Raw genomic sequence first — 15,945 nt, 5'->3', positions numbered from 1 at the left:
TTCATCTAACGCATCAAGTTCAAACACCCAGCCTAGGCTCAGTGAGCAGTGCTGGGAAGCATGGATACAGGAACTTGAAGTTCACAAGTGCCTGAAGGGGCACATGAGCTCACGACTGATGGCTAACAACCCTTCCTTCCCAGCTTCACGTCACCAGCCCACAAGTTCTGATCTGTGTTTTCATGAAATGTAAATATCTAATCAGTACATTTGTTTCACAAGTATTCTAAATTTTATTAGGAAAAAAATGTTAACACATAAAATTAGAGAGAATAATACAACGAATGCTGTTCTAACCATCAGCTAGATCGAACAATTAACACTTTATCATATCCACTCTATGTGTGTATGTATGTATCCAATTATATTGCTTAGCCATTTTTTTTTTTTTTTTTTTTTTTGCAGTACACGGGTCTCTCACTGTTGTGGCCTCTCCCGTCGCGGAGCACAGGCTCCGGACGTGCAGGCTCAGCGGCCATGGCTCACGGGCCCAGCCACTCCGCGACATGTGGGATCCTCCCGGACCGGGGCACAAACTCGTGTCCCCTGCATTGGCAGGCGGACTCTGAACCACTGCGCCACCAGGGAAGCCCCACTTAGCCATTTTAAAGCCTATTATTTTATCCCTAAATAAATATCTCAGATGCACCTGCAGAAAATAAGGATATTCTCCTTCATAACCATGACTATTATCATAACTAAGAAAACGGATACTAGTTCTCTCACAGCATCTAATACACAACCTATATTAAAATTTCTACAAAAAAAGAAAATGAAACGGCTGAAGAAATTATATATAAAGAAATTACATATAAGGAAACTATAGGAATAGCCTCTATACCCTACTGTTGGCTGGTTCAAAAGCTCACAAGGGCCTTATGTTATAACATATCTGATAAGTCCTCCCCCTCGGACCTCTGATAGCCTCCGGCAGTGTCGTAAAATATTCAGTATCACGTGAAATCTCTTGTCAACTTTCAAAGCTGTGAACTCCTTTATGTCAGCTTCCACTACAAAATAATGGCCTGAAAATAAAGATATTAATGTTAATTTTTATTAGGACAACTTTCAAGATGAGTCTTTAATGTATTACATTATGACTATGAATGGCATTAATCACTTTTTCCTATCATTATCCAACCACAGTGAGAACTGGTATTCTTGCTAAAATAATAATTATTCTTTAAACTGAAGTTGCATGTTTACTGTAGCATTTCAGAAATGTAGCCCTGCTTATTATATCATTGGCTATCTGCTGGTATCTTTTGAACAATTCACTTTTCAAGACGCAATATGGTAGTGGTTAAGAGAATGAAACCCACAGTAGCTTTATCACTTAACTGAATGACCTTGGGCAAGTAACTTAAGCCTTCTTTGCCTACTCTGAAAAACAGGAATAATAATAGTACACAACTCATAAGGATGCTATGAGGACTAAAGCCCTTAGTACACTATCTGGCACACAGTAAGTGCTATAGTATAAGCATGAACAACTGTTATCATTACTATTCTAATTCTGAAAATATTGGATATCGTTCCATAATAGACTAATGCCGTATTTCTCAGCCTCGGCACTACAGACATTTTAGGCTAGATAATTCTTTTTTGTCAGGGCTGTCTTGTGCATTACAGGGTACTTTAGCAGCATCTCTGGTTTCTACTCACTACATGCCAGTAGTACCTCCAACCCCAGCTCTAACAACCAAAAATGTCTCCAGAGATGGCCAAATGTTCCCTGGTGGGAAAACTGCCCCTGATTGAGAACTACCTCTCTAGAGTTAGAAGTTTCTGGAATTAATCTTGTTTCTCATGTTTAGTTACATTCCAAACAGTTGACATGTACACATATATATACCCCCATTTTACCTTTCGTTTCCTTCGTTTCTTCATCAATAAATCTGTGATAGAGATTTCTGGCCACAGAACTCATAGACTTTTTTGGTTGATGTAAGATCTTATATTTACTAACTACTGCCTTGTTAATTTCTTTAATAACATCATTAATTTGACAATAGGTTAAGCGTGATTTCATGTACCTGTAAAAAAGAAAATGATTAATTTTTCTAAAGAATCATCATACACAATTGTTTTCTTTGCAAAACATTTACATATGATGACTTTATACAGTAGCAAAGCTATTAGTACTCTATATAAAAAATTTTATACCAACTTCCAAATAAACCAGACACATCTCAACCATTGAAAAATTAGAGACCACAATATATTAGTGCTTATCTTCCCTAGTTATGTCTGAATACATAAATTCCTATTCTCCACCTACAGAATTAACATTACAATTTAAAATAGGCTTTCAAACTCTGATTCAAATAGACTGATTAATTGCAAATAGAAGTTTATTTAAATATTTTTAAATGTTTGTGAGCAAGGGAAAGAAAAATGTAAATATTAATAAATTATATAACTCATACCGCTCTAGTTTCCTGCAAAAATGGATCTGTTCAGAGAGAAAAAGAAGAAAGGAGGAGGAAGAGGGGGAAGAGAAGATGAAGGATGACAAATGTGACAACAAAGATGACAATGCTGATTGGGACGAAGAAGAACTGATGGTGCAGGGACTGCAGAGGGACAAAAGGGCCCGGAAGTTAACCTGCACAGCTGGCCGGCAGAGGAGAACTACAGGCAGCCTCGATGGACAGCTCACTATTCATTCTGAACTCAAATGCCCTTAAGCATTGTCTCTTTCACTCTAAAGCCCACTCTTCCAATCCAGTCTCCCTCCTGCCCGTCCTCCCAGTCACCAGAGTCTTAGAATATAAGAATAGGAGACCCTTGATTTTGAGTGGTCTGTACAGACCAAAAACAAAATTTTCATGATCTGCTTCAATTTTTCCCTTCAACAAATCATGGATTCATTACGTTAAACTCTGTCCTTTGCCTCTATTCAAAGGGGCAGTTTTCTAATCAAAACTTCCTTAAGATAAAATAATATATAAATATGTTTAAAGGAAAATGTTCATATTGACCAAAACCCATTCATTTTCATTATTCCCTTCCTTTCTAGATTCATTTTCATCACTCATTTTTCTAACCACAATTTCCACAGTTGATGCCACAGCTCAACACAATGCAATTCCTTTAAATCATGTGAACTATTTCCTAATTTCCTCGAAACAAGTGCCAATGTTTTCCACTTTAATTCCATCTCAGTATTAACTTTTTAAACATAAATAAAGTCCCATGCTTGGAACACATTCTTCCTTATCCTAATCTTCTAACTTCTCTCATTCGTTAAATAACCCCTTAGTTTAAAAATGAATACTCTACCATGACTATTCTAATATCCTCCCTTCAAGGAAGCATTTTCTGAAGACTCTTCTATTCCAATGTTCTCACAGCCATTTGTTCTTCCCTTTAGCTCAGCCGATGAGCAACAACAATAACAACGACAATTTAAAAAACTGAATAGCATCAAACAGAATTTTAGTGACAATAAAGCTGTCAATAAAGGAAAGGACCAAGTGACCAAATCAAACAAACAAAAAAACTAAAGAGAATTGTCAGCCTCATTCCTAGTCTCAGAACAGTGAAACTGCCAGATATTTTTCAAGTGGCTACTATGCATATGAAAAGATGGTCAAAACATCCTATGTCATCAGGAAACTGAAAAGTAAAACAATGAGGTACATTATACTTACTAGAATAGCTAATAGAAAAAAACTGACAAAACTAAATGCAGGTGAGTATGGGGAACAACAGGAACTCTCATTCTGCTGGGAATGCAAAATGGTACAGCCACTATGGGAGACAGTTTGACAGCTTCTTACAAAGCTAAACAGTTTTACCATAGGATCCAGCCATCATACTCCTAGGTGTTGACCCAAGGGAGCTGAAAACATGTCCACACAAAAACCTGCACGTGAATGTTCACAGCAGCTTTAGTCACAATTGCCCCAAACTGGACGTAACCAAAATGTTGTTCAACAGATGAATGGATAAACGAACTGTGCTACATCTACACGACGGAATATTAGTCAGTGATAAAAAGAAATGAGCTATCAAGCCATGAAAAGACATGAGGGGAACCTTAAATGCATACTACTAAGGCTACAGTGTATGACTCCAACTATATGACACCCAGGAAAAGGGAAACTATAGAGACAGTAAAAAGATCAGTGGCTGCCAGGGGCTCAGGAGGGAGAGATGAAAGCGTGGCACACAGGGTATTTTTAGGGCAGTTAAACTATTCTTATCATGGTGGACACATGACATTACGCATTTGTCAAAATCCATAGACCGTACAACACAAAGAGTGAACCCCAATATAAACTACAGGCTTTAGTTAATATCTAGTTAATAGTATCTAGACTGGTTTATCAATGATAATAAATGTACCACACTAATGCAGATGTTAGTAAAAGGGGAAACTGTTTTCAGGTATGAGAACAATGTACTATCTGCTCAACTTTTCTATAAACCTAAAACTGTTCTAACAAATAAAGTCTATTGATTAAAAAACAAACAACAAAATCCAGATGGACAACTCTCAGACAAGTAAAATAATCATGCCCTTTGCCCCAGGGATTCTCCTCCTAGGACACTATCTCAAGGAAATAAGGAATTATAAAACAGACTTGTCCAAAAGAAATTTCATTGTACCATTCTTCATAACAATGCAATCAACCCAAATACTTAATAAGGTCATGCTTAAATAACTTATAGAGTAGCCACACAATAAAATATTATACAACTATTAAAATCCAAGTTTTCCATGATAGTTAATGATGGAAAAATGCTCATGATAAAAAAAAAGTAAGTAAACTATATTCACAGCATAACTACATTGTTGTAATGACCATCAGAAACAACTTGTTATGTAGGTGAAGTTAAAATATAGAAGGAAATACTCTCTCTTGTCTGAGTGGTGGAATTACAGATGAGTTACCTTCTAACAACAAACATTTTCTAACAACGTGCATTATTTGTGTAAGAAAGTAACAAGAAATGTAATAATATAAAGCCAGAAGTTAAGTAAAGCCCTGGAATTATGAGAGTTTAAAAACATGGATTTTGGGCTTCCCTGGTGGCGCAGTGGTTGAGAGTCCGCCTGCCGATGCAGGGGACACGGGTTCGTGCCCCGGTCCGGGAAGATCCCATGTGCCGCGGAGCGGCTGGGCCCGTGAGCCATGGCCACTGAGCCTGCACGTCCGGAGCCTGTGCTCCGCAACGGGAGAGGCCACAGCAGTGAGAGGCCCGCATACCACACACACAAAAAAAACCATGGATTTCCGTAATTGGTTCCCCATGTCACCTGTGAAGAACAAAGGAGCCCTCTCTCAGGGGAGGCATCTTGTCTTATTCACCCTGTATTCTTTTCCTCAGTGACCCAGACCCCAGAATAGAGCACAGACTCAAACAAGTGTGTGGCATAAGTTAATGGACAAATGGAAACCAAACAAACACAGCACTCTCTGTTCTAATTCTCAAACCTATACAACACACTCACTTTCCTTAAAATTGCAGCAAAACTGAAGCTACTTCTGAAATGTAACTGGATAAATCTGTATCATAAAATGACCCTGAGAGGACTCAGCAACAAATTGATCCATCTCTAGATCTCTCTATGAAAAGGTTTTACAACTAAACAAAAAACATAGCTTTTTTTTTTTTTTTTTTTTTTTGCGGTACGCGGGCCTCTCACTGTTGAGGCCTCTCCCGTTGCGGAGCACAGGCTCCAGATGTGCAGGCTCAGCGGCCATGGCTCACGGGTGTAGCTGCTCCGTGGCATGTGGGATCTTCCCGGACCGGGGCACGAACCCGTGTCCCCTGCATCGGCAGGCGGACTCTCAACCACTGCGCCACCAGGGAATCCCAAAAAACGTAGTTTTAAACATCTTCAACAAAAGATTTCCTGCATTTTCACAGTACAATGTAAAACTATTTTAGAAAAGATCGATGTTGGAACACAGCATGTTACAATTAATATAATCAAGGCTTATACTTATCAACATGTATGTTGATTATTAAAGAGTTGAATTTATCTTAAAATTTATCTTAAATACTTACGCAGGAATGCCATTAAACTCATCAGAAGTTATAAATGGCATTTCTTTAACAATTTTTTGTTCTCTGGAGGGCTTCTTTGTGGGTGCAGCTTCTTCAACTTTGACTCGTTCTTCAGGGTCAAGATCTGATCCATTAACACTACAGAATAGAGATGCACAGATGTACAGGTAATCGTCAGAATTCTGCAGCAAACCAGAAAGCTTTGCAACTGAAAATGATCAGTATCAAACACATGATTCATCTTGTTGTAAGTTTATAGCCAACCTTTTTTTCTATCCCTACCCCTAATGCTCATGAAGATCTGAATAGTGAGAATGCTAAAAAAGCAAGTCCCTAAATCTTCAGTAATATAATTGTTCTTTACACACTCAAAACATGGTGTAAGTAGAACATGCGCCAAACATCTTCATCAGTTATCCCACTGGTTCCTCAAAGTCAATATGCATAAAGTTGAATTTAACTTCTAAATGGCTTTTCTTCCTGACTTCCCTATTTCTGGACATGGAAACATCAATCACCTTATATTTCTATCTTTCTAATTTATCCCATTGGTTGCTAGTACAGTAAGTCCCCTACAAACAGATGAGTTCCGTTTCAAGAGTGCGTTCGTAAGTCCAATTTGTTCCTAAGTCCAACAAGTTAGCCTAGGTACCCAACTAACACAATCAGCTATATAGTACTGTGCTGTAATAGGTTTATATACTTTTCACACAAATAATACCTTAAAAACACACACAAAAAATAAAGAAAACATTTTTAATCTTACAGTACAGTACCTTGAAAAGTACAGTAGTACAGTACAACAGTTGGCGCTTCTTAGCAGTACCAGCTATATCACCGCTGCTTTTACTCTTGTTTCTGGATATCCTGGGCTTGAAATAAAGATACTGTACTACTGTACTCTATACAATACTGTACTGTACAGCAAAATACACAAAAGCACAACCACTTGTAGAGGATGCATGCATGTGACAATGCACACGCATGTGATGATGCACACATGTGGCAATGTACGCCAGACACATGAACTAACTTACATGATTGGACATGCGAAAGCATGTTCACATCTTTGAAAGTTTGCAACTTGAATGTTCGTAAGTAAGGATTTACTATATCAATCCTGCCTGCTACAGACTCATTTTAGTTGCCAGCAATGAGCATGGGTCACCCTTGGCTCAGTCCTGCCCAATTTCTGGAGTCAATGAGATGCCTAATATAGCTCCTACCCACAAGCAAATAGAGTCTACAAATAGGCTGTATCTTCTAGGTTGTTTAACTGCCAAGGAAGGAATGGAGCCCTGTTGCCAGCAGCAAGTCAAGTGATAAATGGAGATGGAATACAGGAAAGAGAAGATCCAACCCAGGAGCAAGGGAAGGGAATCCCAGGAAAGACAGGGAAGTGAGATCCCAAGACGACAGCTGAGTACCAGACACAGAGGGCAACCAGGCCTGACTGAGGTGGTGTGATGAGGATACGGCCACGTGGTGGGTTGTCAAGATGAAGATGCCCGATGTTATGGTGGCATGATCCTTACATGAATCCTTAACCTGAGACTCCATGGTAAGCCTGGCTGATTCTTACCTGTACTTGCTTATCTTTAGGCCCTGCTGTGTGTATCAACTGAAAATAACCATTTCTACCTATAGAAAAGTTCTGCTGTGGCCTGGCCCTAAAAGCTGACGCTAGGCCATAGTGAGTTTAGAAGAAAATTCCTCCTATTCCTCGGGCCATATTCCTGCTGGGTAGCCAATGTCCAGCCCAACAACCCTGGCAGATATCCTATGATGACCTCTGTTCCTAGCATTTATTCATGACCTTGCCCACTAATTTTCTCTTCTTGGAGTGAAATTCCAAGGTACCCTGACATGCAAGGGACTCTGTTGAGCTTATCTGTTCCTGGACACCTTCAACTATCAGCAGCAACATGGCTCTTTTCCTACACAGCAAGGTTCGTGCCTTCCTTTCAGTTTTCAAACTTAAGCAGCATGTTGTTTGTGGAAACACATACGCAAAACTGTGATTATCATGAACTCCAGGATGATTACCTCTTTGATAGAGGGAGGGTCTGCAGTAGAAAAAGTGCTGTAGGAACTGGTAGTGTCCTATTTCTTAATCTCACTGGTGGATACGCTGATGTTTATCATGCTTCTTTAATTTACACTAATAATACCTTAATTACTTTTCTGTATATATGATACATTCGAAAGTTAAAAAGTTAAGTTAGCCATGAAATGTTTTTACATACTTGGAGCCCCCTTTTAGAAATACAATTTTGTAAATCAACTACACTTCAATAAAGTTAAAGAAAAAAAGAAATACAATTTTGGGCAGAGGACTGGAGAGATGGGAGTGGAGAAATACTGGAAAGACAAAACACAGGAGCTCCCCAATCATGAAGACAAAAGACGACGGAAGATCTCATGGAGCCAGACAATCAGAGGGAGGGCTGGGACAGACAAAACCCCGCAGAGGCCGAATGGACGGCTGGAGCTACGGACAGAGAGACAGGTTGAAGACGCCGAGTTCCTGTCTAGGTGATGGGTGGGTAACAAGGAGACAGTTTAGTCTTAGACACGCAAAGCTGGAGGAGAGAACAGCTCATTCATGAGATTCCCAGCAAGCGATTAAAACAGAACTAGATGCCATGCCAAGGCCAGAGTTGGACATTTGAGAGCATTAATAATGGTGTTAAGTCGGCGTGAGTAAAACAGAGCTTTAGGACACACTTGTAATTTAAAAGAGGGCAGAGAAAAAGGAGGCAGCCTAGTCGAAGATGTAGGATGACAACTAAGAAAGCACAGTGGCAGCGCAAATAACAGAATTCCAAAAAGATGGGCAGCAAAATAAAATCTGGGAAGAATCGGGGCTGAAGAGGTATTTTTTACCTCTTTGTGACTTTCAAGCAATCATTTTCATAAGTATGGTAGTAATTAACAGCCAAAGGCTAGGTTTTAGGGGTTTCAGGAAAAGGGCAGGCATGAACATACACTGGCAGTGAACAGACAGAGGTAGGAAAGTACTTTGAGAGTAAAAATAGAGCTAAGTTTTTGTTCCTTGAGCTGTTTTTAAGATGGGAAGCTCATTAAGTTTAGTCTTACCCTAAGGCAGTGGTTCGCAAGGGTCGGGAAATTCTGCCCCGCGGAAGACATATGGCAATGTCTGGCAACATTTTTCATTGTCACAACTGGGTGGAGGGGTGGAGGTGGGAGGGGATACAGGGGGCTACTGATTTTAGTTGGAAGAGGGCAGGGATGCTACTAAACATGCTATTTTCACAAAAAAGAATTATCTGACCTAAAATGCCAATAGAGCCAAGGTTGACAAACTCTGCTCTAAGGGAAAGAAATGAGAAAAAGTAGAAAAAGACAGTCTAGAGGAGACTTACCCTTGGGAAAGAGGGGGAACATTTTCCCCAGAGACTGTGGGATAAGAAAACTGGTAAAGATGGGGGAAAGACTATTTCTTGTATAAGTAACAAAACAAAACAAAACAAAACCCCTGGATAATCACTAACAAAATTGCAAGTATATAGAAAAGCAAAAAGATTCGAAGTGTTTGTTTTAATAGTTTTATAAAACCAGATAGTAAAAATAATTATAAACATACTTACAAGTTCTGGGTTACTGTTACTTGAGGCAAATGGGGAGGAATGTTTTCTTTGAGATGTTCCACATCTTTATAATCTTCTTCAAGACATTCAAAGAGTTCCTAAAATTAAAAAAAAAAAGCTCACAAATAAGCATCTGTCCTGCCTGTGTGTGTTTTAACATGTTAGATAGAACATGAAAGGGGCTTCCCTGGTGGTCCAGTGGTAAAGACTCTGCACTCCAATGCAGGGGGCCCAGATTCGATCCCTGGTCAGGGAACTAGATCCCGCATACCGCAACTAAGAGCCCGCATGCCACAACAAAGATCCCACATGTGGCAACGAAGATCCTGCATGCTGCAACTAAAACCCAGAGCAGCCAAATAATTAATTAATTAATTAATTAATTATTTTAAAAAAGGAGCATGAAAGACTATGTACCACAACCACAATGATTCTGAGTATTCAAAAAGCAGAGCGGTGAAAAAGCATTGAATAAAGCAATATTTAAAAAGAGCCCTTTGGTTCTCGAGCTGATTTTGGACGGCGATATATTATTTTTCTCTACTGGATTTTTTCAGAGGACAATTGTTAGAATAACATTACAACAGGCAGGGTTGACATTCATGTCTTTCTAAAATACTTGAACCTTGGGAAACAACTGAAAAGTATATGAAAGATTTATGTTTCTCATTCTGGTAAAGTGCTCTTGTTGACTTAGCAAACGTTCCCCAGCACCGGAGTGATAATGCATTCCCGGAATGCAACGATGAGATACTGCTTGGAACGGCTTTCATATATTCCAGCTTAATGAAAATTCCTCCTTGATCACAACCACTTTCATTTTGTGTTGTCTTTATTTAACTTCCCCTAGAACTCGAGGTTATGAACTCACGCAAATTTAATAAGGAAAATACTCTGAACCTTCGGATTCCCGTCATCTGACTGGCAATCATAATGTAAACAAAAATTCCAAATAGTCTTTAATCCTGAGTTGAACATTCTCGAAACCCACACCTAACCCTGGGCATTCTTGGGCAGGGTAGAAGTGAAACCATTATTAGTTTCTGTTTTGAATTTGTATAACATCTTTCTTTTAAAGAGATGACTGATGTTCAGAGATACTAATTTCATTTCAACTGATAGTAGGATAGGCACAATCATGCCCAGTCCCAGAGCTGAAAAATCTTTACAGACATTGAGGATTATAAGGCTTAAAAAGGACCAGAGAGGCCACCTTGACCATATCAATGGCTCTAAGAGCATGAGGTAATTATGGTACAGATTGAGTATCTTCCCATCCCATCAGAAAGTACACTAGCACTTTGATTAGGTGAAGGCTTATTCAGAATAAAATGTGTGTGTGAATGAGGCTCAAGTTTTTCTTTGCTTGAGAATTGCTTGAGAATTCTAGAGAAATAGAGAAACGCAGAATAGAAGGCACCCAAGAAATAGTTCAGTATGACCCATTACTTTTCAAATGAGGACACTGAAACCCCAAGAGGAAAAATGACCTTCTCAGGGTGGCAGAAGGTGCTTCGGGGAGCCAGGGTGAGAATCCACATCTCCAAACCCCAGGGCAGGCATTCCTCCTACACCACACTCCCAGGAGATCATTTATTTAAATTAAACCTACCAAGAATTATTTAGGAGAGACTTCTCTGGTGGCGCAGTGGTTGAGAATCTGCCTGCCAATGCAGGAGACATGCGTTCAATTTCTGGTCTGGGAAGATCCCACATGCCATGGAGCAACTAAGCCCATGCTCCACAACTACTGAGCTCACGCATCGCAACTATTAAGGTCCGCATGCTCTAGGACCTGCGTGCCGCAACTACTGAGCCCTTGTGCTGCAACTACTGAAGCCCGCACGCCTAGAGCCCGTGCTCCACAACAAGAGAAGCCACTGCAATGAGAAGCCCGTGCACTGCAAGGAAGAGTAACCCCTGCTTGCTGCGACTAGACAAAGCCCACGCACCACAACAAAGACCAAACACAGCCAAAAAAAAAGAATTATTTAGGAAATATTCCTTTTTAGTAAATAGATTGGCTACCACATGGAGGAAGAAACACATCTGGAACTCTGGAGTCCTTTATACTGGGAAAATAAAATGCAAATGGCACTCTTTACTGTTAATAATAACTTACAAAGCTAAGAACATTATAAACTTAAAGAATCTTTAAGAATTCCCTGGTGATTAGGGACTCTGTATCTATTGCCTTTTTATTTTGTTTTTTTCACTAGAAAACCATTACCTTGAGTGAACTGTTGGTTTGTTCTTGATACTGAATTTCCAATTCCAATTTATTTAGAAGTTCATTTACTACAATGATCTCATCTCCTATTTTATTTAATATAGTCTTCAAGGTAGGTTCTTGCCCTATTAATAAACAAAGATAAAATGGAAAATAAAATGTATAGAAAAGCAAAAAACATACATGTATCCAACTGAACTCTTGGGACAGAGCTCTACCTTAAAGAGACACTGAGGGTTGAGAAAGAACTATTGTTTCAGCCCCTAGGAACTGTCTCTATGGATAATCTTAAGAACTCATTTCTAAGTAATATGAAAAGAAAGGAAGGGAGAGATAATTACACTGTATCCCCTGAATCTTTTGCTTCTGGAGAACTGTTCCACTAATAAAACACCTAGAAATGCTAGATAAAATACATACCCCTTTACATGCATAGTTGAGCTCTTATGAGGAAAAGGTAAATCACCAAGGGCTTCCATATGAAGAGTGAACCACAGACCAGGCAGTACGTGTCAGCTGATGCTGCAGCAGCCCTAATGGTGGTGGGGCAGGGGACGAGGTACAGAGGAATGCTGGAGAGAGGAGGCTGTCACTCTCAGCAACCTAATATATTTGGTTTTAATGGGGATAAGAGCCAAGGCTTTGGGACTTCAAAGCACAGGATGCTGAAAGTGAGAATCCCAAAGGAGGCCAGGATCCCTCTTCATGGGCTATATCTTCAGTGAATGTGTAAACCTGAAAAATTCTAATCACTGGCCAGGAAGATAAGCTTATGTTTTGGACTGGCCTGCAAGAATGGGTGGGAGGCGGCGGAGAGTAGCCTGCTCTCAAATTGCCAACCCCACCTCCTAGTCCCTCTCTCTAGCTTCCTAGATACGAGGATGGGAAAACCAGAGTCCCCTCCTCCCTAGAAATAAGAGAAGTAGTAAAAAAAAAAGAAAGAATTTTTAAGGGAAGATCAAAAGCACAAAAAGGAAAACTATCCTCACAATCAAATCTTTCCATCTTCTAGCAACCAAATCATGAAATACACATAACTGAAAACATCCTGTGACCACATGTATAACATCCTGTGACCACATCTATAGATTACGGATGCAGTAGAGTGAAATGGCTAAAGCCTCCAGGCCTGAAGTCAGAGACACCAGTACCTGCCCTCAGAGGGTTACTGAGAAGTAGGAAAGTACATATAAGATGGGTGAGCACTGTGATTGGAACCCAGTAAAGCACTCAGTAAAGGCAAACTATTATTAATCGACGTAATCTAATAAAGCAATGCAAATTGCATTTGACAGTAGGTTCATAACAACTAAAAGAAATTAACAAGTAAATTAGAGTATTGATGTCTCTGCTAAGGTTAATTGCAGGGGGTAAAACAACTAGTTGGATATACTGGTATCTCAAATAACTTAGTCACCTAAATTTTAGGGCCTTGTTTGCTGATTTGTAGTGAAATAAATTCACTACTTTTGATAGTAGTGATCTAGTAAATTACAGCAGCCAAAGTGGCAAACAAATTACTAGGCTTTCCTAAATAGGCCATGGAACCAAACAGACAAATTGTTCTCCCCACATACAAATGATGGTTACCCAGTGTGTAGTTATCTAACAGGTCAGACTGCTTCATCCAGGCTTCATGCTTTGATGGGGTCATTTGAATTCAAGGTTTGATCGTTAACAGATCTCTAAATTATATTTTTCCAATAGTAATCATGCCCTCAGAAAGAGAATCTAAAGAAGACTACTTATTAAAAACCTAAATGTCCTTTTTCAGATTATTCAATAAAAGTGGCATAGAAGTAGACAAGTACTACACTGGGAATCGGGACACAAAACCTGTAGTTCCAAATGACCACCCATGAGCTGGGGGACTGGGGCAAGTCACCTGACTTCTGAGCCTCAGTTTCCTCATGTGTGAGAGCACGGGGCTTGAGAAGATGAACCCACAGTCGCTTCAGCTTTAACTTTCTACAGAATATGTCAGCCACCAACTGTAAAATGGATGAGGCTCTTTATTAGTGGTGCCCAAAAAGAGACGGAGAATATCAAAGTCTCAGAAGGACATGTATAATTTGAAAGGACATTCCAACAGTATAATTTCATATTTGAATTTTCTTAAATTATCAATTCATAATACAAACTACAATAAAAGTTCAACAGGATCTTCCCAGCAGATGGAATTCCACCTATCAATAAATCTCTAGCTTTCCTAGATATGTCTGGGAAGTACATCATTTTTGTAAACAATATTTTTCCAGACTTCACAAGGATCTCCTACTTCTCTGCACTTCCACTGCATCATCCACTTTCAGCACTTCAAAATATCTTGGAAGATGGTTACAATTTACAAGTTTCCGGATGTTTAAAAAATTGACTTCATTTTCAGTTAGTTGTTTCCTAGTGATATATATTGATCAGCTTCCTCCAAAGCAGTCTGTAAGATGGGTTATGGGCTACTTCTATCTCTGTGGATCTTTTCCACTTCCGGTTTTTTCCTTGTCTTTTAGTACCTCTACTTAGCTCTAGAACTAGGAACATTAAATAACCTTCAAATCTTACTATTCTGCCTTGTGTGTCTCAGAAAAACATAAGTAAATAAATATAATTAATAGCTAGTTCATTGTTCAATGTAACTTACATTTTAGTATCCTCTGCAATATTCAAAATACTGAGGGCAGACTGTTTTAAGAATCACCATTCAAAACTTAAAATTACCTTTCTAAGATACATTCACTTAACCAGGCATAAGATATCAAGGTGGGACAATCATCATAATGCATTTTGTATGTACAAAGTCAGTGGAATCTGTTTTACTTACCACAATTTCTTAATGACAGAGTTTTTTTAATATTGCCAATCTTTTCATTAATATGAGAGCATAATTGTTCCAGATCTGAGGAGGCCATCCTTTAAGCCTCTGAAGAAAAAGATATACAATTATAAAAACAAGGGAAGCCAGACAAATTTATATTCACTTTCAAAATCCAAGAATGGTAAATACCCAGTAAGTCACATCTCCCTGAAAAGAAAGTACAAAAACTCAAGAGAAATATCTTTCAATTCTACAAAATTCAGTTTCTGGCCAAAGTCCAGTACTGACTTGTCTTAGAGCTTTCTGTAGTTAATGTATCCCAAACCAGGGTACAGGGGATAAGCCTGTGTCATTTCCTTATAGATTTAAGGGGACAAATGCCTTTACTTACACATAAAGACAACATTGGTATTTTCTTTGAAAACTCAAAGACCCAAGAATTTTAAGGAAAAACACAGTAAGTTCAAAGAAACGGGTCCAGGTAAGCATTTCTCCCATGCTGTTGGGTTTGGGGCTTTACTATTTGGGGTCGGTAAGGAGGTGGAGGGAAGGGAGGAAAGAAATCAGGTACTATTCACTCCGAGGGTTGATGAGGTCTAAAGCATCCACCCCGGCTAACCTGGCGAAGCAAGGTCAAGCCCTCTCTTCCGCCCCACGCGGCACCGCCCCGAGCCCCCCATCCCGCCCAAGCAATGCCTTCCGCCCGCTTCCGAAGGCGGGATCCTCAACACCAGACTCCAACCTCGTACGGGTCCAGGAGCAAAGGGCCCACTCAGTGCGGTCGCGAGGCGAGAAGACCCCTCCAGTCTCCACCGGAAGCCCAGGATGGCGGGACCCGACTCCAAGAGCGAAATTCAAACTGCCCGCCGGGTCTTGGCACCGCGCAAGCGCACGTCAGCGCTCGCGGAACACTGCTTAGGGGCCTCCTGCGTTTCCAGGTTTACCCAGGGCCGCAGCTGAGCGGGGCCGGGGGCGGGGCAGTGGTGCGGGGCCGGGCCGGGGAAAAGGCGGGGCTGGGTTGGCTCGGGCGCGAAAGGCTGCCGGGACAAATGCCCCTCCTACTCCGTGCCGTAACGGGTGATTTCAGTCGGTCACCCAATCCTGACCGTCCAGCAGCCAGGGCCAAGCGCTCGGGGGATCAAATCGCGAGTTTAAACTGGGCCTCCACATTAGAATCACCAGGGCAGCTTTTACAAATTCCAGTGTCTAAGCCGTACCTCAAATCAGTGAATTCAGACACTCTGTAAGTGTTGATTTGTTTGAATTAG

At 40.2% G+C, this 15,945-nt stretch overlaps 1 protein-coding gene across 1 annotated transcript; it reads right to left on the bottom strand.

Moving 5' to 3' along the window:
- Nucleotides 1-215: 215 nt before the first annotated feature.
- On the bottom strand, nucleotides 216-15,634 carry SKA1 (spindle and kinetochore associated complex subunit 1). The gene is made up of 7 exons (XM_060119036.1): nucleotides 15,420-15,634; nucleotides 14,684-14,782; nucleotides 11,866-11,990; nucleotides 9,636-9,733; nucleotides 6,025-6,162; nucleotides 1,867-2,036; nucleotides 216-1,025 (listed from the first exon to the last, which is right to left on the bottom strand). The coding sequence occupies exons 2-7, from the start codon at nucleotides 14,769-14,771 to the stop codon at nucleotides 877-879; spliced, it is 768 nt and encodes a 255-aa protein (XP_059975019.1). The 5' UTR covers nucleotides 14,772-14,782; nucleotides 15,420-15,634; the 3' UTR covers nucleotides 216-876.
- Between the last annotated feature and the right edge of the window lie 311 nt (nucleotides 15,635-15,945).

This window comes from Mesoplodon densirostris, chromosome 15 (genome assembly GCF_025265405.1).
Source record: "Mesoplodon densirostris isolate mMesDen1 chromosome 15, mMesDen1 primary haplotype, whole genome shotgun sequence".
Taxonomy (NCBI): domain Eukaryota; kingdom Metazoa; phylum Chordata; class Mammalia; order Artiodactyla; family Ziphiidae; genus Mesoplodon; species Mesoplodon densirostris.
Note: the sequence above shows the minus strand (reverse complement) of the source record. Positions and strands in the feature narration are given on the sequence as shown.

What these genes read in the sequence shown, in the direction of transcription:
- SKA1 (XM_060119036.1), bottom strand. Translation starts at nt 14,771, where the DNA reads ATGGCCTCCTCAGATCTGGAACAATTATGCTCTCATATTAATGAAAAG. An exon ending in AAACCAACAGTTCACTCAAG is followed by an intron (nt 9,734 to 11,865) that starts GTAATGGTTTTC and finishes TTTTAATTTTAG; the next exon opens with GAACTCTTTGAATGTCTTGA. An exon ending in GTAACAGTAACCCAGAACTT is followed by an intron (nt 6,163 to 9,635) that starts GTAAGTATGTTT and finishes TCTATTCTGTAG; the next exon opens with TGTTAATGGATCAGATCTTG.